This window comes from Podarcis pityusensis, assembly GCF_964106645.2.
Source record: "Podarcis pityusensis genome assembly, chromosome: 11".
NCBI lineage: Eukaryota > Metazoa > Chordata > Lepidosauria > Squamata > Lacertidae > Podarcis > Podarcis pityusensis.
In genome coordinates this window covers 20,648,500-20,674,562 of record NC_138036.1, presented here as the reverse complement: position 1 = coordinate 20,674,562, position 26,063 = coordinate 20,648,500, and the positions used below count along the sequence as shown (strand labels likewise).

At 41.4% G+C, this 26,063-nt stretch overlaps 1 protein-coding gene across 6 annotated transcripts in view; it reads right to left on the bottom strand.

Annotated features, from left to right (window-relative positions):
* Positions 1-4,252: 4,252 nt before the first annotated feature.
* Positions 4,253-26,063, bottom strand: part of PARP8 (poly(ADP-ribose) polymerase family member 8) — a 155,092-nt gene continuing 133,281 nt past the window's right edge. For all 6 annotated transcript variants that reach the window (XM_080972489.1, XM_080972493.1, XM_080972490.1 and 3 more), the window contains 12 exons: positions 24,895-24,987; positions 21,247-21,372; positions 19,956-20,021; positions 17,788-17,855; positions 16,710-16,758; positions 13,504-13,616; positions 13,144-13,216; positions 12,236-12,305; positions 9,512-9,588; positions 8,329-8,398; positions 6,740-6,824; positions 4,253-4,705 (listed from right to left, as the gene is read on the bottom strand). In XM_080972489.1, the coding sequence (XP_080828615.1) occupies positions 4,603-4,705; positions 6,740-6,824; positions 8,329-8,398; positions 9,512-9,588; positions 12,236-12,305; positions 13,144-13,216; positions 13,504-13,616; positions 16,710-16,758; positions 17,788-17,855; positions 19,956-20,021; positions 21,247-21,372; positions 24,895-24,987 (993 nt within the window). In that variant the 3' untranslated portion in view covers positions 4,253-4,602. The remainder of the gene's footprint in view (positions 4,706-6,739; positions 6,825-8,328; positions 8,399-9,511; positions 9,589-12,235; positions 12,306-13,143; positions 13,217-13,503; positions 13,617-16,709; positions 16,759-17,787; positions 17,856-19,955; positions 20,022-21,246; positions 21,373-24,894; positions 24,988-26,063) is intronic.

The window sequence follows — 26,063 nt, the reverse complement described above, 5'->3', positions numbered from 1 at the left end:
ATGTGTACTTTCCCCACAGACAAGGAAAGCATTTTCACTCACACATTCTGGAGTGGTAGAGTCTCATGAGAGGACTGTACCATGTCAGTGAATGCATGTCGATGGGTGGGTTCCCAAGGAGAGAACCAGAAGGCAGTGGCAGAATCCAGAAGGGATTTCTCTGATGTAATGGCCATTGAAACAAGTGGAAATTGCCCCCAGACACATTTTAAAAACTGTCTAGCAAGCATAAATCCCACAGGAGAAACATTCTCCTTGGCAACCAGATGTTCAATGCACAGGGCCCTGTCCACACAGAAAAGTTGACTGCTCTATTTTTGGCTTGTGTTTTCCCCCCCATCACTGAATTTTCCACAAGCATGGGAAATTCCAAAATGGACAGTTAACAAGGACATATTCCAAGCATTTAGGGCATGTGAACAGGTTCCCCATTTCCGAAAGGACTCAGCTGCCTTGGCAGCTGAATGTCAAGCAGAAATTCAACAGATATTGGGTCCCCTACCACAAAGATATTGTGCATCTTGAAATTCTGCCTGACATTCACCTACAAAAGGCACTGCAGCCTGAGGAATGGTAGCCGTCCTGCTTAGCTCATGCTGCAATTCTCAGCATCACTTTTCTTTTAAAATCCCCCTGCTTTTGCTTAGGAGCTATTAGCACTGCTGTGTGTAACTCCACCATTTTTTTTTTTTTTTTGCTGGTATAATTGGGCATGTTGCACAAAACTGGAAACTGGGGCACCAGTGCTGAGGGATACAATAGCATGTCAGCACTCCTTCTTGTAAGAACAGAAGAATGGCTCTGCTGGTTCAGACTAATTGTCCATTTTGTCCCAGATCCTGCTTCCCGAAGTGGCCAATTAGATGCCTCTCAGAAATAACCGACAAATAGGGCATGAGGCCAATGGCCCTCTCCAGCTGCTGTTCCCTAGCAGCTGGTATTCAGAGCCATCTGATGGTATGAAATGTGTGCAGGAGAAAGGACTTGATGAGATCCTAATGGACAAGTTGTATGCCGAGGTCTTATTTTAACAATGAAATACAACAGCACTCCAGAGAACTGAATTCCAAAGAAATCAACCAAGCAGTATAAAAATCACACTTAGGACACTGCAGATAGATCAGCCTTACGCACCATAGTGGGGGAAAGGAGATTCCTTGCAAAACAATCCCACAGGGCCATGATGTGAATGATGCCATCACATGGTCAGGGCCAATTTGCACAGATCTAGCCATTTCACTCAGTCAGTCCTTCCCATTACATCAAGAACCTCCCAGAAGATCGGCCTTGGGGATATGGTTGCACCATTTACAAATGCTACAGCCACATGAGAGAACACCGCACTGCAGAGATGAATGCAAAGGGGGCATCCCGCCAATGTTTGATCCTTGTATACTGCGTATATATGCATGAGAGAATGAGTGAGCCATGGAATTTTGTTTTAGGGACTGCTGGTGAGATGGTGAGGCTTCATAGAGCTGGATACAAGGAATACAAAAGCAGCAAAGGGTGGCTCAGGAAAGAATGGCTGAACTTGCAGAATACCACTGTTTATGCCTTCCCCAGCCATAAAACACATTCAGCCGATTCTTAATTTCAAGGTTCCACTGTAGTGGCATCAAGATACAAAGTGCGGCACAGCAATCTATTTCTGACTCAAGCGAGACTGATTTGCAGGTGGCATTGAAGCTGACGAAGGCCAATTTAAGTATGAGATCCATGTGTGACCTTCTTGCAGCCATAGTAGCAAACCAATGAGTGAACAAAAACTGGGGAAATCAGCAATATATATAAATTTATTCCCCCCAGCCTAGCTGCTGTTCAACAAAGAGGAGTTTGAAGTTCTCCAGAAAATTTGTGGCACCATCTCTGTTATAGAGCTGGTGGCATTCTGTCAGAGGAATTATGCCAGGAATGGGGAATCTATGGCCTACCAGATGGATGTTAGACTATAACGCCCATCATCCCTGGCCACTGGTCATGCTGGCTGGGGCTGATGGGAATTGGAGTCCCACAACATCAAGAGGTTCACAGATTCCCCAGCCATGAATGATGAAATTGAGGAAGCAGATGAGAAAAAGCTGGATTTGTTGGGAGCGAGAAGCAAGGATTTGGGTAATACAGTTGAGCCCATTAACCTGGGAAATAATGGTGTCTTACTCTAAAAATGTCATTGCTTCAGACTATGTCTGCATGTGTATATGCTATAGCAAGCGTTAAAAAATAAGTGAATGTTGTTGCATATTGACAATTCCTAGTTAGAGGCCTGCAGGAAATGTGTTCTTCTGAAATTCAAATATATTAAAAATGTCAGCAATTTTCGATGGGTCTCATAAAATCTTTGGAATTACTGGCACATGCCAACATTCACCAAGAGTGATAACCTATCACAATGCAAGCAGACTTCCATTTCCTCTTCTCCTTCCTGAAGCCCCCCCCCCCCCCAACACACAAATCTGTGGAGGCTACTGCAACCCTCCAGAGCAGATTCTGGAGCACACAGGAAGGGCAAATCTCATTGTGCATGTGGATGTCTATTGCACAACTGGACAAAAATACAATTAGATGTCACCAAGAGGTCTCCCCCCCCCCCCTTTACAATAACATACAGAATACTTAGGATTTTACCTTTTGCAAAGGCCATTTTACCCATTCATTTTACTAAAAGCTTAGTTTGGCATCCAGGAAATTTGCATGACAAATCTGGTACGTTAAATTACGCCTAGAATAGAAAATGATAATTTGAAAGATTTTTCATGTGGGAATGCCCCAGGCTAAGCCTCCTAGCCAGTTATCATTGGGTTGATCAGCTGAAATGCATTCCATTAGGTATGCACTGTCTCCCTTATTAGGTACTCAAACTATTAGGGAACATCAGTTTTACTATTAGCTATTTCTGCTGAATTCTGGTTTTGGAAACCTTGCATTTCAATGCTTTGTTTCCAGCAGGCTGAAATTTTGTTTAAGTAAGAAAATTATTATTATTTGCAGTGGCGACTGCCTTCTGCAACAAAAGACATAATAATAGTCCTGAAACTGATTGACAGTAGATGCTCAGCATAATGTAGGATTGGTCCCTACGCCTGGCTGTGATCTTGCTTTCACGTTATTGGAGGAAAGAACCTCCACTTTTAATTTGGCAAATAAAAATCAAAACGTGCCAGTTCTTGCATTGCCCATTGGTTTCGGTAACATATGCACTGAAGACAGATGCAAGCCTTGGACCCATGCATCCTCCTACATTGCAAATAGATTTTTCATCGTGAATCAATGCCTATGTAGCTAGCAGCCATTTGAATCATGTGCCTGCCACACAAAAAGGCAGTGGATGAAAGCAATGTACTTGTGTGGTCCCCAGCTCACATTAAAAAGCTGTGCACTGTAGGAAGACATGTGAACATGAAACTCACTTCTGCACCCTAAACTACACACTGCACATTAAGCAGCTCCACAAGTCCGATACATGTGACTCTCTCTCTTTGTGGATGAATGGATTAAAAGAACATGGTAGATTCAAAAGTATATTTCCATTTCACAAAATAAATGAAAAAGTACCAGTATCAGACGAATGGAAACACACAGAGGCTTCTGTAAAACACTTATGAATATTCCTGCTTTGAAGAACAGGGCTACTGCCACACAATTCAATAAGAAACCTAAGAAGGCAGCTGGACGTTCCAAGCAATATAGACTCAGGGCTTCACCTGTCGGAACATGAAGATTTCACAGGGGCAGCATTGACAGTTCAGGTACTCGGCAGCCCCTTACATATTGATCCACTGTGATGATTGCATGATTTTAAAATCTATGAAGGACTTAGTTGACCATCTTCACATGAATGAAAGAAGGATGCTCAGGCTGAATCCACTGGGAACTTTTTCTCCAAAAGCTGCACCTAAAGGAATGAAAAGTGCGCAGAACCAAGCACATACCCTTACGCTGATCATCAGCAAAATAATCATTTTCATGTTGGCATATATGTCAGCACAACAGAAAAGTCCCTTTCCTGTAACACTGTGGGTCATGTACATGATTTGTATATAGCAGAATGAATATATTACAGCTAATTTTCCCACTTTTTTTTTACATTCCCGGCAACCAGTTTCTATGGTGTATTAAAATGTGAATATTCTACTTATTGCAAAATATCCTGTACTACGTAGGCTTCCACTTTTGTTTATTTGTTTTATAAAAAGACTTTCTGTTCCAGTCATTGTAAATTTAAAATACAGGTAATACAGTACTAAAATGATCCAATTCAAGTCTTTAATATAAAAATATCAGCACAAAACTCCTTTTCAAATTCTGTTTATTGTGAACAACCGAAGCGTCTGTTTGACTATCAGCTGTCTTGTACCAACAGACTCTGTGTCCCTACAGTTGTTTGCTTAGATCCCTTTCAGGTTTGTTAATTTCCCCCTCTCCCCAGTGTGATAAGAAATGCTAAGTAAGAAAAAGTATTCAAAGGGTTAACTTGTTCAGAATAACAATAAATTAGGGTTGTTTTCCCCGCCCACCCCAAAATTTCTTCTTCAGTTCAAAATCCAGCTTTGAGACTGAGGAAGGCTTCCAAATCACATCAAGGAGTTAAGAGTGGTCCTTTTAACCAGTAGCAGTTTGATTACCAATGACCCGGAGTATTTCTTTATGAATGCTTGGCTCTTGAGTGTTTATACTTGTATCCCCTACTTGGCCATCTTCATAGCTAAAAAAGAAAGAAAGAAAAGTGCACAAAATTAATTTTTTTAAAAAAGATTTCGAAACTTTCCACAGTACAAGAAACAGTGTGATCCTCCACCTGAATAAGGGGAGTTGCCAGAGTGAGGCCCTCTAGATCAGGGGCCAGCAAACTTTTTCAGCAGGGGCCGGTCCATTGTCCCTCAGACCTTGTGTGGGGGGGCCGGACTATATTTTGAAAAGAAATATGAACGGATTCCTGTGCCCCACAAATGACCCAGAGATGCATTTTAAATAAAAGGACACATTCTACTCATGTAAAAACATGCTGACTCCCGGACCACCCGCAGGCCAGATTTGGAAGGCAATTGGGCCGGATCTGGCCCCTGGCCTTAGTTTGCCTACCCATGCTCTAGATGCTGTTGGACTTCTGCTCACATCAGCCCCAACCAGTATGGCCAGGAATGAGGCGAGTTCAAGTACAGAAGTATTTGAGGGAACCACATTGGCTACTCCTGCTGTTTATGGTTTGAATTTCTGGCTTCTGGCAGTTTCTAGTTTCTGGCAGTTTCTGGCATGTTTCTGACTTCTGGCAGTTTCCAGTACAGTCATACCTTGGATCCCGAACGCCTTGTGACTTGAACGTTTTGGCTCCTGAATGCTGCAAACCCAGAAGTGAGTGTTCTGGCTTGAAAACGTTCTTTGGAACCTGAACGTCCGACGCTGCTTCCACAGCTTCCGATTGAGTGCAGGAAGCTCCTGCAGCCAATCGGAAGCCGCACCTTGGTTTCTGAATGTTTTCGGAAGTCAAACGGACTTCCGTAATGGATTCCATTTGAGAACCAAGGTACCACTGTAGTGAGGCTGGGAAGTGGAGAAGCAAGGAGGAACTACAGCACAGGCTAACAGAATGCACATTTAATATGCATTTGGAGATGTTATGTAAATGGTGGGCAAGCTATCATTTGGCCATGTCTGCCATGACCAACTCAATATAGAATTTGTGACAAACGTCTTGTGTCAACTGGGTGGTGATGGAAGCAGAGTTGTACCTAGGCTCTCCCCACCCCCGCCAGTCCCTTGCACCCTTGGCAAGGAGATATATCAGCAGCCCCTTGTCCCCAGAACAGCAATGCAAATCTGATCCAGAAACAGCAATGCAAATCTGATCTAGGGATAAGATTGTGGAGGTAGCTTGGAATAATTTGCTGGGTAAAAAACCACTAAAATCAGTATCAACTTGGATCTGAGAAAATACCTTTAAATTACTACACTGATGGCATTTGACTCCATTGCAGTGTAGCTAGATTAGTAAAACTACTGGAGATTCTGCAATAGTATAGGTACAACATTTCACATGTGGTGGATGTGTGAACATATAAAGCCCTTTGGGCAGAGGGTATTTGCAGAAATGAGCTATATTATGGGTCAACATGTGTAATGTATCCCAAGTTCAGAATGTGTTAACTATTTTTAAAGAAGGGCAATCTAACCTTTGCAATAAAGAAATAATTACTTTTCTCTTAGTAGCGGAATGCCTACTAGTGGTACAGAATTGGAAAGGATGGGAACATCTGTGTATCTCTTGTTGGAAACAGAATTTATGGTCTATTGATATATGAGAAAAATTAACAAAGAGATTACACACATTCAATAATACAAATGGTCTAGATGATTTTGTTGGAAGTATGGCGTCCTTTTATAAAAGACTTTACTGATAACCCTGAAGAATGGCAGCTACCAAAATCACAGATTGGATTTTGGCAAACTCAGTTAGATTGATCTGTCCTGGAGGGAGGAAAGTTGGAGGTGAATAAAAATATATTCATGTTTTTTAAAAAGAACAGAAGAAAAGAGAAAATAAAAGCACTAAAGGCTTAGGCCTGCTCGAAGGGTTTAAGTGAAGCCCAAAGCAGTTTGTTTGATTGGGAAAACAGGCAGGTTGTATCCTCTCTTATTTTAGCAAGCTGTTTATTTAAAAAGAAAAAGAATAGCAAGTTATTAAAGTTACAAAGCAGTAAACTTTTTTTAAAATAAACAATTGAAAGTCCTCTGTACTTACACAAAGAAGAATCTCGTGCACACATGATCAGTGTTGGGAACTACCCATATCTCCCCATGTTTGTGCAGATCAGGTGAAGTTATCACTATAAAGAAGAGAAAAAATATTGACAAAATGCCTGTTGAGTTTCTTTATTAGCGGTCAACAGACCATTAAAGTGTTTTAAAACATCTGACAAGCACAAATGATGACATTAATAAAAATGTAAAAGCAAAGGTGAAGGTAAAGGACCCCTGGCAGTTAAGTCCAGTCGCGAACGACTCTGGGGTTGTGATGCTCATCTTGCTTTCAGGCCGAGGGAGCTGTCCACAGACAGATTTTCTGGGTCATGTGGCCAGCATGACTAAGCCACTTCTGGTGCAACAGAACATTGAAACCAGAGCAGCGCATGGAAATGCCATTGACCTTCCCGCCGGAGCGGTACCTATTTCACTACTTGCACTTTGACGTGTTTTCGAACTGCTAGGTTGGCAGGAGCTGGGACCAAGCAACAGGAGCTCATCCCGTCATGGGGATTCGAACCGCTGACCTTCTGACCGGCAAGCCCTAGGCTCTGTGGTTTAGACCACCTGCTAGACTACAACTCCCATAAGCCCCAGCGAGCATGCCCAGTGGTCAGGGATGAAGGAGTTGCTGCCCAAAACACCAGGTTGGGGGTGTCCGGTTTAGATCTACGAGGCTAAAGTGCTCTCTCCTAAGTAATAGACCACAGCGCCACCTGCGTCTCTTAATAAAAATGTAAATACAGCTAAAAACACTGATTTAAAATGCTAGACAGTGTTCATATGTCAGGCAGTCATGAGAAGGTCTAATAGTATTCAAAAACTTTGCCACTTGCTCTGTGATTGACTTATTAGATAGAGCCTTGAAGCAAAGTGATCAGAAGAGAATCAGAGGAGTGATCAGGGACAGACTGTGTGGATATATCAGATCTTTCCTAGCCCCTTGATGAAAGTTATAACAGAAAAGGACATGCAAGAAAAGAATCCACCTCAGCATTATTACAGGGGGCAGCACCTGATCTTTGAGTTTTTATTATATCTGCCGTCTAAGAAATTAGAGGGGAGATCATTAAACTTTTCCTGAGAAAAAAAAAGTATTCCTATATTTAGGGATAGATAACCACCCCAAGTATGGCATGGTATCTCCAGTGACTTGGGATAACAAGATCCCTTGGAAACCTATATCCAGACGCCTCTGCTTAATCATTGATTTGGCTTCCTTTAAATCCATGGGTAGCCAGGTATGAGGGTGATGGACCAACTGAGGTAACTTTTTGCACCACAGCCTTCAATCAAGGTGATTCAGAAGAAACCATTGTTGCCTTGGAGACCAAGGAACTTGGGGTAGGCACAAGAGAACAATGGAACCAAAAAAGATGGAATAAATCCATTCTAAGCACCTGCAGAATTCAAACCAGCTGTAGAGAATTCTCTGTTTAGAGACCCCTACCACCCCTTCACAATTCCCAGGCTTCCTGTGAAGAGGAAATGATGTCACTATGCAACCAAGTTAGGTTTGAGGTGTAGTCACTTCATTTCGACTGCGGGAAGAAGACCCTTCTTGTCTTTATTGTTTTTCTTGCTTACCTTCACATAAGGCTATACATTTTAAGTTTCGGCTTTGCAAAAACTGAGACTGCTGTCCTTTTTTCTGCGACTGTAAGGGAAGGCAAGTGTTGGAAGACAAAATTATACTAAATACAGATCACTGACTAAATAGTTACTAAATATTAAGTTGTGCTCTAAAAAGAAAGCAATTTGAGGAAGGGCTGCAGCTCAGTAGTAGAACAACTGCTTTTCATGCAGAATGCCCCAGGTATAATCCCCATTGGCATCCCCAGGTACCTCAGGGAATGGCTGATGCCTGGATCCCTACACAGTCGCTGTCAGTCAATGTAGACTGTACTAAACTAAACTAATGGTCTGATTTGGTTTTAAGAATGCTTCCTCTGTTCCAGTGGTACAGTACTTTTTTAAAAAAAACCCAATGTTGGCCAATGAAGGAGTTATTAATAGGTCTGGTTGACATATTCTTGCTAGAAGTACTGATATCATTAATTGTTCTGGCAAATCTATAAACATTCTCTGTAATATTGCTCATAGCTATCAGTTCAATCCTTGGTTTAATAACAGATCAAATTTCTCCTAGCAGTAGGAGAGCAGAAAAATTTCCTTACAAGAGACATATATTTGCTGACAGATGAACGAAACAGTTCAAATTAGGATAATATATGTGACAGTGTAAATCTTTTCTGATTACCAATCAAGCATGAGATATTTGAGCTCTCATTAGCCCTTCTTGTGGAGTTGTATATATACCAGTTATGTCTGTTAGTGCCAACATAGAGCACAGGGCAACAATACCGGGATGGGGAACCTGTTGTCATCATCATCATCATCATCATCATAATAATAATAATATATACCACTCATCTGACTGGATGGACTACATCTCCCATCATGCCTGACATTTGGCCATGGTGGCTGGGGATGCTGGGAGCTGGAGTCCAGCAACTTCTGAAGGGTCTCAGGTTCCCCATCCCTGCAACAGAGGAACGGCAGTCCAACAACTTACTATTTGACACAGAAAACAGTTCTTGTAGAATTCTCAGTTGCCAATGCAATGCCCTTATGGATTCCTCCATCACCACTATCTCATGTGCACATGAATGCTCTGGGGCTAAATAAGCCTCATATCCAGTACCTGCCCTGAGCTAGCAAGGACATAAAACTAAAATGTCTTTTAGAAATGCTTCATATATTTCTTTACCTGTAACACATTGCTGTTTTTACTGCCTGAAGCAGGCTCATCCTTCGCTGACACCTTCTGCTGCTTCTTGTTCATCCCTAAAGACATTAGATTTACATCAGACATACTGGTGCGTAAAATGTCAGATGTTCCACTTCATATAAATGGAGAGTGCATGCAGACACGGATGTTACAGCTGATTCTTCTTTCCAGCAGCTGACAATCCTGGTAAATTGAGCACTTTCTATGCTGCCAGCGAGATGGTACAATCTCCTCTGCATCCTGTGCTGGCTCAGTCCTGTCTCATCTCTTCTTCACGGCTTTCCACTGACCATCACCGGCAGAGTTGTCATTAGCAGTAGCACCTGCCTGCCCACCTTTTGTGCAGGTGCATTGAAGTGCTCTTCAGCAGTGCAGCTTCCCCCACCAGCAGGGCCAGCCAGGGCTGGGTGGAGGGACAGCCAAACCCACATCCCCCCTCAGATGGCAGATTGGGGGTTTGGATTGCTCTGCCTGGTTTTTATTTCAGGGATTTCAAAACTATATTTTATCAGAAAGGAGTCTAAGAGAGTTACGTTTCATGCACAGAGATATGGCCATAGCTGTCAACTTTTCCCTTTTTTAAAGGGAAATTCCCTTATTCCGAATAGGATTCCTCACAAGAAAAGGGAAAAGTTGACAGCTATGGATATGGCTTTTGGGGGGGCAGCAGTTTTGTTGGCCAACAACAGAATAAAATTACAATAAAGGAGATTACAATAAAGGAGTAAATAGTGTGTGTGTGTGGGGAACCCTGCAAATTTGCTCGGGTAGCTAAATTAACCACATTATATTAAAACAAGGGGAAAACAGTGACAGAACAAACTGGAATCCCTCTGTAGCCTATGGATATTTTATAATTTTTTGCTTTGGATTTTCAGTGTTTTATAGCTAGTAGATAACTAATACTTCATTTCATTTCAGCTCACCTTGGATTTTTAAAGGATTATTGTTTTACTATATATATTTGTAAAGTAAATACACTACCATATGGATAATGAGATGTTCTCTTTTGATTTGTACGCTTTTTCTTGTGGTGGAGACCAAATCAATTAGCAACAAAGACAAAATTGGGAATGTGGGTGGCAGGTGCCGTCTCCCCTCCCGCTGCAGCAAAAAACCCTACCAGCTCCCCTGCACTTTGCAGTTTGGGATTAGCCAATCAACCAATCAGTCGCCTGCTTGGAAGTAAGCAGTGATTTTCTGGGAGGGCACAGCGATATCTCCTACACCTAGGAATACATTCCCTCTCTCCACCAAACTATTGCTGCAAATGCTCCTGGGGTTTACATGACAATCTGGCAGAAGACTTTTTTTGGTCACAGCTGGCATGTTCAGTATGAGTGGGGAAGGCATTAAACCAAACTGCAGAAGACAAGTGAAACATTTTTAATAATAATAATAATAATAATAAATATTTTTTTATTTATACCCCGCCCTTCCCGGTTCAGAAAACCGGGCTCAGGGCGGCTAAGAACAAATTTAAAACACTTAATTGATGCAACAAAAAACAGCATACAGTATAAAATGTGAATAACAATAAATTCAGAATTCAAAAATCAATTTAGGGGGGAAATTCATCCAATAAACATTAGATGATCACCAGGGCTAGCTGGCTAAATTAGTCCTATTTGGGCCAGTGAGGAGACCAGGGGAGAATTAGCTGTGGGATCCCAGAGCAGGTAATCTTCATAAAAAGGGGAGGGGGAGGAAAGGAAGAGGAATAAAAGATCAGGCTAAGTTCAAATTGAAAGTCAGGCGGACTAGCTCTGTCTTACAGGCCCTGCAGAAGGAAGTTAAATCCTGCAGGGCCCTGGTCTCATGCGACAGAGCATTCCACCAGGTGAAGGGCTCATTATTCAACCAATTCTTCACAGCCAACTGGCTGGAGGGTACATGGGAGGAGAGCCAACTGGGGGAACTGGTGGCTTAGTCACATCTATGCCTGTTCATGTGACATGAGATGGAGCTTGACACACCTCTAAGCCTGGACCAGTGAATGGACTGATTTGGTGCTTGGAGCCATGATGAAATTGTTGCCTGTGTAAGCTGGGAGTGTTAGTTGTCTCCTGCCTCTCTCCCCAGGGAGACCACACTGTGAGGCTCCTGCCAGTATGTTGCATATCCTTGAAAAGGTACCAGGTGTGTATCCTAGCAAGGATGGCCCTTTGTGAATCCATATGTCTGCAACCCAGTGTGCATTGTGAAATATAGATCTTATATGCCCTGTGCTGTATCCAACTAAACTGTTGTGCAGGCAGAACAACTTTACTGAGTGCAATGTAACTTTGTGCCCATCTCCTCGCCCTGCAGGTCCCTCAAATCTGCATGAGCAGATATGGGGGCAGTGTGGGGTGTGTGCAGGTAAAGGAAAGCAGGGTTAATACCACTGGGCTTGTGAAAGTTGTTCCACACATGCAATAATTTAGTTGGATTCAACTCCCTCTGTTGAGCCAGAAAACTGCAACAACTTCCAGCCTCCACAAAGTCTTCCTGTGAGATATGACTATCTGACTTCCACTCCTGCTTCTCCTTCCTCCTCCATCTTTTAATCTCTCCAACAAACACAGCCTTGAGCCATATATAGAACGAGGAGGAAAGTTGCCACAGGCTAATTCAGTAGGCATTTGGTTCTCTGTTTTAAAAATACATTCACTCTGTCATATCCCACTCCCCTCTGCACATAGAGAGATTTAAAAACATCACCTGAGTAACCAAAAGATATGCTTGACAATGGACTAAGGTAGATTCCACTTCCAAACATTGCACCATGGAGCTGCAACAAAACAAGGACCTTTTAGCTCATTCTTAAATCGGTACAGTTCTTAGACCTGCTGCAGAATAAGAGCATACAACATTTGAATTGTTTTAGTCTCATCTCAAACTCTCAATTTATTTAGTATTCAGTGGTATACAGTCTTTGAACTGCTGTTAGCTATAATAGCTAACATTATAGAGAGCTGAACCCAAAGGACCTGTAGCTCAGTGGTTAAGCATCTGCTTTGAATGCAAAAGGTCCCATGTTCAAACCCTGCCATTTCTAGGTAGGGCTGGGAGGGAACCCTGTCTGAAATCTTGCACAGCCTCTTTTACTCAGTGCAGGCCTTGCTAAGCTAGCTGGAATAATGGTTTGACTTGATGCATGGCATCTTCCCATGTTCCTTTGAGACCCTTATCCTTATTGCTTAAGCTGTTCAAAGCCATCAAAGTTGGTGGCCATTGCTACACCTGCCACAGCAAATTCTACACATCAAGCAATGCATTATGGGTGGGAAACCTGTAGCCCCTTTGAAGTTTTTGGATGCCAGAACCCACCAACTTCAGCCAGAAGAGCCAAAGGTCAAGGGTAGGAGTTGTAGCCCCAAAACAACTGGGAGGTCGCAGCTTCCCCCCTGCTGCATTATGTGAATTAGTACGGTTTTGTCTGTCTGGAATCTACTTTTTGTTGCTATTCAATCCTATACAAGTCTACTCAGAAATAAAGACCCCTGAGTTTACTGAGACTTTCTTCCAGATAAACAATGCTGTTTATAAGCTTGTAACTTCAATGTCTTGCACCCAAAGCTGCCTTTAAGAAACAACCCATATATTTTCCTTTTCAATTTTCCTTTTACCTGCAATCTTGTATTGGAAGCAACTACTAAGCCATTCCTCAGGATAGAGTGCCAGTTTTCAATGTGTGACCCACTTTCAGAGGGGGGAAAAACACAGAGAGAGGAAATTAGTACTGTCATAGAGAAACCAAAATGAAAAACAATGTGTTTAGTTTTTGTTTTTATTATGCATTTTGTGTTCTCAATTTGTATTTTTTTATGATGCAAACAGCCCTGTGATCTTCAGATGAAATTTTAAAAAATAAATAAATAATAAAACTAGCCATTTGCTCTAAAACCATGTGCTGGAAGAAGAAAAGTATGCATTTCAGAAAATTTCATACTGGTGATTTTTAAAAGTTTACAGCTTTTGATACTCACTGAAATGCAAAGGTACTTCCATAGAGATTTTTAGCAGCTCTGAAATTGGATTCTTTGGCTGGTGGACTGCTGAGCAGAAGAAACTGATGTGGGGTATGCATAAACTTCAATTGCTGAAAAAGAATAGGAGCAAACCAGCAAAGGGAGGTTAGTGACATATTCTAATTCTCATGAATTCTCTAGTGTAAACATATTTTTAAGGGTCAAACTAGGCTTAAAATGAGGAATCTGCAAACAAGATCTAAAAGATCAAAGCAACTCCTCGTCTCTGATATGCAATTAGTTCTGTGGCCCTTAACTCCTTCTCCTTTGCACTGTTTACTTGCCCACCCTGCCCTTGATTGCTATTTATTCCTGAGGAAAAATATGCTTGGAACCATATATCTGTATTTTTTGTTGAAGAAAAGCAGCTAAAGATGGGTGAACTTTCTCTGACTTGCCTTACGCTTCTCTGAGTTTTCTTCAAAACATCTCAGAAGAAAAGCCTTGGTCTTTCTAAGTTGTTGTGGTTTCTTCTGCGAAAGCTTTTTTAAAAACCAGATTTTTTGGGGGGGGGCATATGCCAATGACTTCTCCCAGTCCTTTCAAAGCAACCTTACACTGCCACATAGTGAGGGAACCAGGGGGAAAGAAGGTTCACTTATTATAGCAGACACCTTGCAGACCTCTTCCTTCTAGCCTGGATTGTCCTGAGCATGCTCAGGAACGTCACCAAGGAGAGTTCATTGTTGCTTGCTGAATTGCACAAGACCTGCCATTTCCCATGACCCTTAACTTAATGTATTTGGCATGGAGATATAGAGAAGTGATAGTGATGATGATTTCTTTGGCACAGAAATGGAAACAAGAAGAACTACCGACGAAAGAAGAATGGCAGACGTAATGAATGGACTATGCAGAATTGGATAAGATGACAGGAAGGATTTGAAACCTGCGGGATCAGAGATTCTCAGAGGACTGGAGTAAATATATGAACTATTTGAAAAGCAATTGTAATCAACAGATTACACTAGTAGGATTGCAAGAAGTTTTGTAAGGAGGACTTTGCGAAATATTGCAGAGAAAACTATGTTAAGAATTATTAGTGAAGGAGTATTAAATGTAATACTGAAAATAATGAAATGTAGATTAAGTGATAAAGACTGGAAAATCTTCAGATGCAGTTGATGGAAGTCCATAACATTGTATAAGATAAGAAAGCATGTTATATGATTTTTGGAAATTATTTGTAAAAATCAATAAAAATATTAATTAAAAAAAGATAGTGATGATGATTTCTTAGCCACTCTTCACCCTGAAGTCCAAGGGCAGGTAACAGCAATTCAAAAGCACAACACACCCCAAATTCTGAGAGCAGTGAAACTACCAAGAGGATTCCTTTCTCCTGATCTTAATACCAAGGTCTGTAGGGAAGGAGTGGGTCTTCCAGATCTCTGCCCAACAAATTCCACTAGAAAATGATGCTCATGAACCTACTAGCACTTAGGCTTTATAGATGAGTCCTACAATGTATGTATGGTATTGCATCTGGTTTCCCCACCACTTAGAAGAATAAGTTGGCACAGGGAGACAGTGGAAAGTAGCAGCAGTGGCTGGCTGGCTTGATGGGAGTTTGGGCTCTGTTCACAACGGAGCTCAGATTTCCAAACTTTGGTGGGAGAAGTTTGTACTTCAAACCCTTCTCCACACTTTCCAAAATCCATTGTCATTTCTACACCCAACCTATCATGTCATCACCCAGTGCTATCAGATGGCAGATGGAATACTTTATATTGAAAGACAGAGCCAATAATCCATAAGATGATCTAAGTTAACACGGCTTGTTCCGAGGCATTTAATTAACAGTGGGCTGCACAGAGATGGCTTTAATGCAGTTATTACCCATCAAAATAAATTGGAGCCTACATGCCTAAGTGAACATTTCATCTATTACATTTTGTTCTATAGTCTGAAGTCAACTGACTGCCTATTTGAGATTTATTTATCAGGAGTGCAGCCCAGAAAAAGTGAAGCATGGCTAAGTCTTGCTGAAATAAATGGGACTTATCAGAACAGTCCTACACACATCTCCTAAAAAATGAGTTCTGTTATGTCCACTGAGACTTATTTCTAGGTAAGGATGTATAGGATTGCAGCTGTAAACATAGTCAAATGCATTCATTTTAATGGCTTTTGGAAGGGTCTAACATTATTTTGCAATATAACTCATGCCTATAATGAGAGCAGGCAGGGAGGAAACTATAATTCTTGAACTCACTCACTTGGACATTTCCTGATGTTCCAATTTTGCCAATCTTTCAAGAATTGACTTGTAGTGGCTGGAACTGAACAGGTGCTAAATTGTCTTTGGATTATGACTTTTAAATATTTTAATGACTGTCTTTTTTAATTTATTTAGTTTAATTTTAATTTATTTAGTTAGTTATTTTCATATGAAGTTCCTCAGTCCAGTTCCAGCACAATCGTTTGCAAGTTTACTGGAAGTAAATGCCCTGTTCTCCTTGTCAGCTCCCTGATAGCAGCAGTAGGATGAACATCTAGCAAACAGGCCGGAGGATAGTCTGAACAGCTGTGACTGCACGTACATGGACATTCGTTTGAAATCAGTAGGACTTGTTGAATATGCAACAAGACCAAACCAATAGCCAGATGCAATGGATTCAGAAGCATTCAATGTATATTGTACTGGGTGATGGGCTGCTGAATGTTAAAAAGCAGTCTCATAGCCAGCATTCATTGCTTGCCCAAGACATTTTGTTGCCTGAGGTGGAGCAGCAACTCAGTCAGTCAAGCACGAGACTCTTAATCTCAGGTTCATGAGTTTGAGTCCCACATTGGGCCAAAAGATTCCTGCATTGCAGGGAGTTGGACTAGATGACCCAAGTGGTCCCTTCCAATTCTACAATTCTATGATTATCTTTCCCTCCTCCAACCCCCAGCCTAGTATCTAAGACTGGTCACTTTATTTGGCCCCTGAAGAAGACAATCCCACAAGCACCTCTTCCCCTCCCTGGCAGTAAAATGTAATAAAATATATAATAAAAATAACAATTTGCTGCCTGTTCAGGACAGCCATTTTCCTGTACCTAAGGTAAGGCCATTTCTGTCATTACATTTCTATGCAATCAATTCACAAATATGCCCCATTCCCCCCCCCCCCGCAAGGTGTTTTAATTTTATATTATAGAAGATCCAACATAACTTACCCTGTTCACAGGTAGCTTCACAATATGTGATCTGTTACTTGAAATAACCCTGAAAATAACAATAAATTTTATATATATATATATGAGATATCCCACTGTTGTAGTACTAAAGTATCACTAGCAACAACTAAAATCATATATAAAGAAATGTTTGTTTTTGGAAAAGCAGTAAAACACTGATAGATGAGGGTATTGTCAAGTGAGGGGCAGAGTGTTCCTCTGCGCTGACACAGAGAGGGCCATTTCTCTTCTTTCCATTAGCTGAGCCTTCACATTAGTCAGGGCATAGTGAAGGGCCTGTATCTCAACACTTAGGGCACAGGGAGGCAGGTATGGGAAGAGGTGACCCTTAAGGTCCCTGTATATGAAACAAGACAGGTAACTATCAGGTTGGTTTTCCTATAAAAGTACTGGCAGGTACCTTCATTCCATTTTATTAAAGCCCACACAGATGATGGAAAGCCCCCAAAGTCTGGCTCCCTCACCCCAAGATAGCTTGGCCATTTGTATCATTCTGCCAAGCAGAAATGGGGATTTTACCACGCATTCGTTAAATCAGCGTCTTAATGTATCAAATGCATTTAACTTCATGGGCTCCTTGTGTATGCAACAAGTGAGAATTTACAGGTGTGAAATGATTTTGGATAGTCAACCCATTTTTCTGGGGCTCGTTTTCAAATTTTTTTTCCAATTGACATTCACAAATGAATGACATGATTCATCCCCATGGGGTTGCTTTTAACTTTCCCAACAACTGCACTCCTTTTGAGTAATGGGAAGCCTGCACCTACTTGCCATATGCCCATTCTATGGCCCAGATCCATCTTTAAAAAGCAACCTTAAAAATTCAATGAATGAAGTGGAGCTGCTGAATGTGCAGGATATATAAGTATGAATAGACTTCCCATTACACCAAATAGTCAGGCAAACTGCACTGCAACAAGGGCTGTGTTGAACATGGCAAAATCTTCTCTCACAGGAGGTGATGGATTGTGCCCTACATTCATGACAAATGGGATCTACTAAGAACGAATCATGTCATCAAACATCTAGCATGCCATCTAAGTGAGATCTTTACCACTGCAGAAGAGGATGAGCAAGTGGGTCTTGTTTGTCCATCTGCTTCTTTATTTCTAAATAAGGTGCCTAGGAAATAATAACAGTGTTACAGATAACCAAGGGAACATTCTGAAAGCTAGACGACAGAAGCTATGTGGATTCTGGTAACTCTCCCCACCGGAAAAGGTGCAGGAAGTTTCACCAGTAACCGCATCTTATGCACAACAAATGGAATTACCCAACAAAATCTTGCCATTATCCTCACCTCCTAATGGGAATCTGTTCAGGGTTCCAGTTAGTCAGCCCCAGTTCCCTTTTCCAACTTTCACTCAATAGTCTGCTGCAGCTGAGCATGCTCAGTTCTCATTGGGCTGGGTATTTTTCAGAGGGGGCTGCATGCACCTTAAGGGATTTTTTGTTTTGTACTTCTGCAAGTCTTGACATTTCTCTGATTAAAGCATTGTTAGCCTCTGTTCCCCCCATGGACTTGCTTTGGCTGCATTTCTGTTGGCACTCAACACCTGAGCTTGCTAGCAGAGGAAGCAATTCAGTGCCAAGTGTAGACAGAGCTATCTTTTTTGGTGTGGAAACCATTCTTCTTGTATTCTAAGACACATTGACTTGCAGCTCACCAAGACTCATAATCGAAACCAGAATTCATGCGCACCAAAAGGACCAGGTAAAAGCGGATTCACTTTCAAAGCATTAAAGATGCTTGTAAGACTCAGACATCAAGCCAGTCTCCCTAGAGATCCATTCACAATGATATCCTCATATGACAAACTATCTTTACCCCCGTTTTGTAAAGGTCAGCTCACTTGTTTATGCTTCATACTGACTCATAACCCTTCACAAAAATACATGAGTGGATCCTTGCAAAACAGCGGTAAAGATAGTATGCTCAGGAAAGAATGCACAATTGTTTAAAGAGAACCACGGGAAGAATCAAATACTAGAATTATTACAGGAGAATTCTAACTGAAATGTTGTCTATGCAACTAGATTATGTCTACACTTACTCTTTTTAGATGTAATGATAAACCACAATAACAGCAGCACTTAGTCTCAAATTCAAGTGCTGCTCCTCACTCCCTTCCAGTGTGACTGTGAGGAGCTCAGATGCCTTTACATCCTGTTTAGGTTGGCCAGTGTTTGTCTTACAGATAAATTAGCGAGAACTCTGATTAGTTTTGTTTGCTCGGAGAAGTCAGGATCAAACCCTGGTTTATGATCCCAGCTTCGTAACAAATAAGAGTTCCCACCAGTTCAGAGATAACAAGAGTCTTTCTGAGCTTCCCCTGCACTTGACTTTGGATGTTCACAAGAAGTCCTGATTAGTTTAAAACTAGAAGAGGATACCTTCAGTCTTCCCTTCACAGCTATGTGGATGGAGGAGATGGGAGGCGAGAGCACGTGACCTTGAGAATTCACTGCTGCTCATGCAAATAATGATAAATCATGCACCACACCTGAACCGAACTGTCCAGAGCAATCTTGTGTACCCTCCTAACGTACAATTCTTATGGACTCATGGATTAATGAAGTGTATGGCAAGGCATTCACTTTGTCAGGTTTACAGCACAACTTGAAAGAATATAACAGAAACTAGCTTCTATGGAGTATTGAGAAGATTCACACTACAACCCCCAGCCCACTCCCCTTTTACTTAAGCAAGCACACTTTTAGTTGTAAAGCCATCATCACAGCAGATCATCACAAAATCAATAGAGTTGGATCCAGAGAGGAGCCATGCTCATAGCACATCCATTGGCATCAATGAGAATTAAGCTAGCTATGAACCAGTCCAATGTCTCCCCTCACCTCTGGCCCTTTAGAAGGCTTTGGCTTGGCTGTCATATTGCATTCAAATAAATACATACAAATATACTGAGCAGCCACTGATCACTGCTCCATTCCATTGATGGTGGGAACAATCTACTGCTCCTAAGCAGCCTCCGCTGAAAATAAATACTTTTGTGTAACTCTTGCTCATTTCCATTCGAGCTTTATGCACCTGCCTTCTGGTTCATTGATTTTATGTTGTAGCTTGCTGGACTTTCAAAGTCTATTACTTTGATAGGCTTTTCTTGTATGGCTCTAGTAAAACAACCGCACAAACAATGTTGCAAACTCATTAACAGATGTACCTTACCACCAGTTAAGGAACAAAATGAGTTTTATGCTTACCTGCGTCATTTCTCTTATTGAAGTAATACTATCCAGTGCTTTCATGACTCGGTCATAATTCTTCTTCTACGGCGAAACAAATGAATAGATTAAACACAATAGATTATGAATGGATTAAATGCAAAGCATTAAAAAAACCCTAATAATGTACTCACAAAGAGCAGGAATCATTGTACAATAGTACATAGATCTCGTGCATTACAGATAATCTTCTATTATAAACATCTGCCTATTTGCAAATGAGGTTTGGATGGGCCGATCTTTGCTCGAGAAGACTTCTTTATTTTGGGAGGCTTTTAAATAGTCAAAATTGAAAACTTAAGTTGAAAACTGTGTGATAACTGATTTGCCTGATTGAATTTGCTGCTCCTTCTACAGTGGTACCTCGGGTTACATACGCTTCAGGTTACAGACTCCGCTAACCCAGAAATAGTACCTTGGGTTAAGAACTTTGCTTCAGGATGAGAACCGAAAATGCACGGTGGCAGCAGGAGGCCCCATTAGCTAAAGTGGTGCTTCAGGTTAAGAACAGTTTCAGGTTAAGAACGGACCTCCGGAATGAATTAAGTACGTAACCAGAGGTACCACTGTATTCTATTTTTAGTTTGTGATGCTTATGTTGTGGTTTTTATAGCACTGAGATTGTTATATTGTTCTGTTGTGATTATCACTGCTTGTAAGCTGCCTTATTGAGTAGCTGTGCATCAGACAGGTAGAATATCTTTTTAAATAAATCTTTTGTTTGTCTTCTTTGGTGTTTTGTCTTCTTTGGTGTCCTCTGCCCTGGGCCATTGTTGGGGTCCAGAGATTACACACATACATGAGGGCAGTGGATGGTTGGTGGAGGGATCCTGAGTGAATGGCTGGGAAGTGAAGATCTCCCAGGGTGAGAGGCCAGGAAAAGAAAGGAGGGTCCACCACTTTCTGCAGGTAGCAAGGTTTAAGAGCTATTTTTGAGAGAGGACTCTGTGTGTTCTTTTTCTTTCTCTGTTTTTATTTAGCTTAGTTCCTTATTGTATTATGTAAAAGCTTTAATAAAATATTATGGAGGGGAAAGAGATGGCAGAAATTGTAATCCAACATTATCTGGATGACCACAGGTTCCCCAGCCCTCTCTAAGTGTTCTACAGCACTGTTTTAAGCATTCAGAAAGGGCTGTTTCCCAAATGTGATCCATCCATCCTTTTGCACAAAGCCATACCTTTTCTTAATATTGCACTGTGCCCCTGAAGAAGGATTCACATTCAAAACACATTAGACTCAAAAACCATAAAATGTAGAATGCACTTACCCTGGGATTAAAGGCCAGCATCTGAGAGTCATTAGGATCAACTACAGAAGGATATGGCTCAAAAATGACAACTTTCCTGGGTGATTCCAATGCAGAGCGGCACATGGAGACCAACAAGTCTACAACCTGGAGATAAAAACGGAAACATGCACAGTCTCTCTTTCTCTCTTTTTGCGAGAAATAATATCTTTGGCACTTTTTCCCATGGCTGATTCATCCTTTTTCAGCCTGAGGGATACATTCTCTTCTGGGCAAGTTCAGGAGGCCACACTCCAGTGGTGAGCATGACCAGAGGGGAACGGGAGCAGAGCAAAGAATGTAAATATATACAATAGACTAGCTTTACACACAGTCTCACACACCCCTCTCTTTCTTCCAATGAAGTAAGCAAGCAGCATTATCAGAATTCAAGGATACATTCCAGACAGGCAAAAACACTTTAGGATGGTAGGGCTGTGGCATGGGAAATAGATGGTGTGACTGAGGGGAGGCTATGTCATGAGGCACAGCCACCACTGCAGATGGCTAGGAAGTAATACTGCAGCTATCAACTCAGTAGGCCAGTAACATAAGGGGCCAAGTGGGTTTCACCCGATTATATAAAGCTGCTAGTTCTGGGATTTGGATCACTCACTCAACCAATAAGCATAGGGCAGCAAGTTCACACTTCCTGATACACTCATTCACTTAGTGAGTGGATGGTGCCATCACAGAGGTCTCATTCAACAGGATCAGAAACACAGTTGGTGGCACAGTTCCTGATCATGTGAACAAAGCTCTCTGCATTTATATAGCTGTCTGTACAGGGCATTCACTTGCTTACTTCCAAAATATCACTCTCACCTAGTGATAAAGTCCTGAGCTGAGAATCTTATCTTTCATAACACATGGAAAGAATGATTCCTCAAAATGTAGCTTTACTTGGATAAATTAGTTAGCAAAAATAATGGCACTCTAAAAGGAGACCATTTCTGAAGGAAGAAAGGAGGACTTTAAAATAATTAAATAAATGATTTGACCATGTGATATTAATATTGATTTCAACTAATTGTAAGATAGAAAAATCACCTGCCAAATATCCTGAAATTCTAAGTTGCACATATATTATTATTCTGACATGGCATGAAAAGAAATGAATGATTTTGTTCAGAGTCCCTCCCTCTTTCTATCTTAGATTTAAAATAGTTCACTCACTGAACCCATTTAAAAAAGAAGATGGATTTTGATTAACACTTCCCTCTGGTTCCACCCACAACCCCAGACAGACTCTGACTCATGCCAGTTCTAAAACCTTTATGTTCAGATCTCTGGAGGGAAATAAAAAAATAATGATCCTTCCAATAAGTGAAATCAAAAAGGAAAAACACCAGGAAGAGGAGGCAGATCAAGGCTGCATTCCTCATCCTCCTTTGCACACTTGGAATGATTGCCACCGTCTAGTTGCCAGTGAACCAGCACACCAGTGCTGCCCAGAAGGAAGACTAAATGAATGAATTGCCAATAAATATGGATTCAAATACCACCTTAGTCAAAGAACAACTGGGTACCTATTGTCCTTTGACCCTCCAGATGGTGATGAATTCCAGTTCCCATCATCCCTGGCCATTGGCCATGCTTACTGGGGCTGATGTGAGTTGCAGTTCAGCAACATCTGGAGGATCAGATATTTCCCATGCCTGCTCCAGGCAAATGTAGACAGATGGTACTTTAAGGTGACTTGACCCACTGAAATTCTAAAACTAGTTTACAAGCTGTTGGGAATCACAAGTGGGGAGAGCACTGTTGTACTCAGGTCCTGCTTGTAGTCTTCTCGTGAGCATTTGGTTCGCCACCACGAGAACAACGCTAGACTGGATGGATCTTTGGTCCAATGTGGGGGTCTTCTTACGTTGTTATCTAACGTGGTGACCACTATTGTGACAGACCCAATGGCCCAGTTGACTGCTCACCTCTTTTTTAGCCATTTAATAGAGAATCAAAGTCTCCAAAGAGAGCCAGAGAAAAGAACATCTTGGTGCACATTTATGAACAAGTGAACAGAGTGAATCTCATGGAGACATTTTGGAGACTACCAAGTCTCTGTGTTTATCTGGGTGTCTGTTGTGGAAACTAGCAGCTCAGCTGTCCTTGCTAGTGTGCTTGAATTCCAGACTGAGATAGTAACCAAGTAACCAAGGTCTTAGCACAGGAAGAGAGAGAGAATGGTTTAAGATTTGAGATTGGGGAAGCAAGACTCATCTGTGCCAGGGCTCTGTTTATCTGCTTGTTTATCTGCTTCAGTATTAAGATGCTGGGAGAAGGGAAATAATCAATGAATGAATGAAATTTTTGATCCATTCTTACTTTTGACCTTTTGTGCTGTCCTGTTTTGTTTTGGAGTTTTAAAAAAAAATATTTATGCTTTTCAGGTTTATACATTTCACTAATTTTACAATCATTTTAACATTTCAAAACTTGACTTCCTTCCCCCTCTTTCTGTGGTTCCTTAAATTTATTTTTAATATATTCTGCATATCCAAAGTTCTATCCTGTTTCATTAACATACAATATTTTTAAAAATATATAATAAAAGGCTAAAATAAGGGAAATGACCCCTGATCTTAATTGTCTTGACAATGCACTTTCTTTATAGAGTCAGAGGTGATGGTTTTCATTAGATCTGGGAATTTGGAAAAGAGTTATACTGTAGGCTTCCCATCTTCTAGGAAAGGGCTATCACTCAGGCAGGAATTCTTGGTCTTTGACACTACGCCACCATAGAATCACAGAACTACAGAGTTGGAAGGGACCACAAGGCTCATCTAGTCCAACCCCCTGTAATGCAGGAATCTTTTGCCCAACATGGGGCTTGAACCCACAACACTGATATTAAGAGTCTCATGCTCTACTGACTGAGCTATCCAGCAACCAGTAGTCTGGGCTTCTTTCACTCTAACATAGGGTCTGTGGGCACAGGTTGGGCTGTATGTGTGGTGCCCCCAGTTTCCAAAAGGCTAGCAACCCCTGCTGTACCCAGAGTGCTCCAAGGGGAGCCTATAGGCAATGGTTCCCATTCCACAAAAATCTGTGCAAAAATTGGGCATGTCACTGTGAAGACTTTGGAATTGAAATTCCTTCATTTCTCTACTCAGCCATGAAGTTAATTGGGTAACTTCTCTGTCTAACCTCTCTCTTAGGGCTGTTGTGAAGATAAATTGGGGTGGGTGGTGGGGGTTAGGAGAACCAGCTTGGAAGATACTCTTCATTCCCTGGAGGGTTTTGGATAAAGTGATATTTTCCTAGAAGGGTTGAGAAAAAGAAAAGTCTCAGCCGTTTTCTCAGGAAAACGTCATCTGTGATATTTTGGCTCCGCTCTAAATAACACTGCGTTTAATGTGAGATTTCTTATACTTCAAGTGCAGGAAGAGTTTCAAAAGAATAAAATGAAAGCTTGAACTTTTAACTCAACTTTTCATTTGCTGTAGGGTGAAATTCGAGCACTTCTGAAAATACCAGCTGCTCAGTAAAATCATAGCACCATTAGTCCTCAGTGCTTTGGATGCAACAGGGGAAAAATAAAATGTAGCAAAATGACATGGGAAGATGCTTAATAATAATTGAGCTGGCAATGCAAACATCATTCATGATCGTGTATTTGTTTCACTTTACCTGAGCCCCTGTTGCGATTTCATCTGCTGCTTCATTCATCACACCGAGAGTTTGGAAAGCAAATACACACAGCTCCCGTTCACACACGGTAGGCTAAGATCGGGGTGGAAAAAGAGAGAGAGAATCTGCATGAGTTGCATTCATGAAAATTTAGGAAAATGCCCAGCCTTATGAAGGCTTGCATACTGCAAGGGCTTCATGGAGTACATACATGTATATGACTTTGTTGGGTTAAAAGGCAGGCTATAAAACAACAACAGAGCAACAACAACAACAGTTTGTCTCTATAGTCTTTGGAAAAAAGAATTATCATTATCACCACAATCATTATGTTCATTTGTATGGCACTTTCCTACAGAATTTTGCCCCAAGAAGCTCACAACACACCAGGTGAACCATTAGGTGTAACAATTCAAGAAATATATACGACAAACAATTGACAATTATAAAGAACAGTAATATCAAATACAGAAATACAACCCCATCAATCCATACAGGTTTGTCTGAAGCAATGCAAATAACGCAATCTAATTTAACAGCTCAAAACTAAACAGAAGATAGACTAATGCCTAACACAAAAATAAAAAAGTAGTTGTACAAAACATCCATAGGCTCCAGAAGATGCTATTTCCAATAATTCAGATCTAAGGTTCAAACTCCGCCTCTCTCACCTGGGGTACTGCAGACACTGCCAGCCTGGCTCTCACCTGGAGGGGCCTTATGACCACTATTATCATGGGCTCTCACTCCACACAGAGGCCAACAACTTTCCTTCCACATTCTCCCACCAATCAGCACAGAACCATAGAATAAACGTCATTGTAGCAGTGTCCTAGACCTCTGATCCTTGAGAAATGGTAGCTCCTAGCTGATGCCCATAGTAAGGACACAGTGTTTAATGAATGCCAGAGACTGCAGTAGGTTAACTGTAACTGACACTTTTTTGTCCAAAAGCATCTATGAACCAACCCTAAGAAAATCACTAAGAGCAGAACCACATCATAGCTACAATTCCCAGCATGCTTGGCAAACTACAGTTCCCAGGATGCTTTGCGAGAAGGCATGTGCTTTAAATGTGTGCTGAATGTGCTTATGTGTGGTGTGGATCTGCCCTAACAAAGAACTTGTGCTTCAGTCCTTCATTCTAGTTTCACTTTCTGTGCCATTCC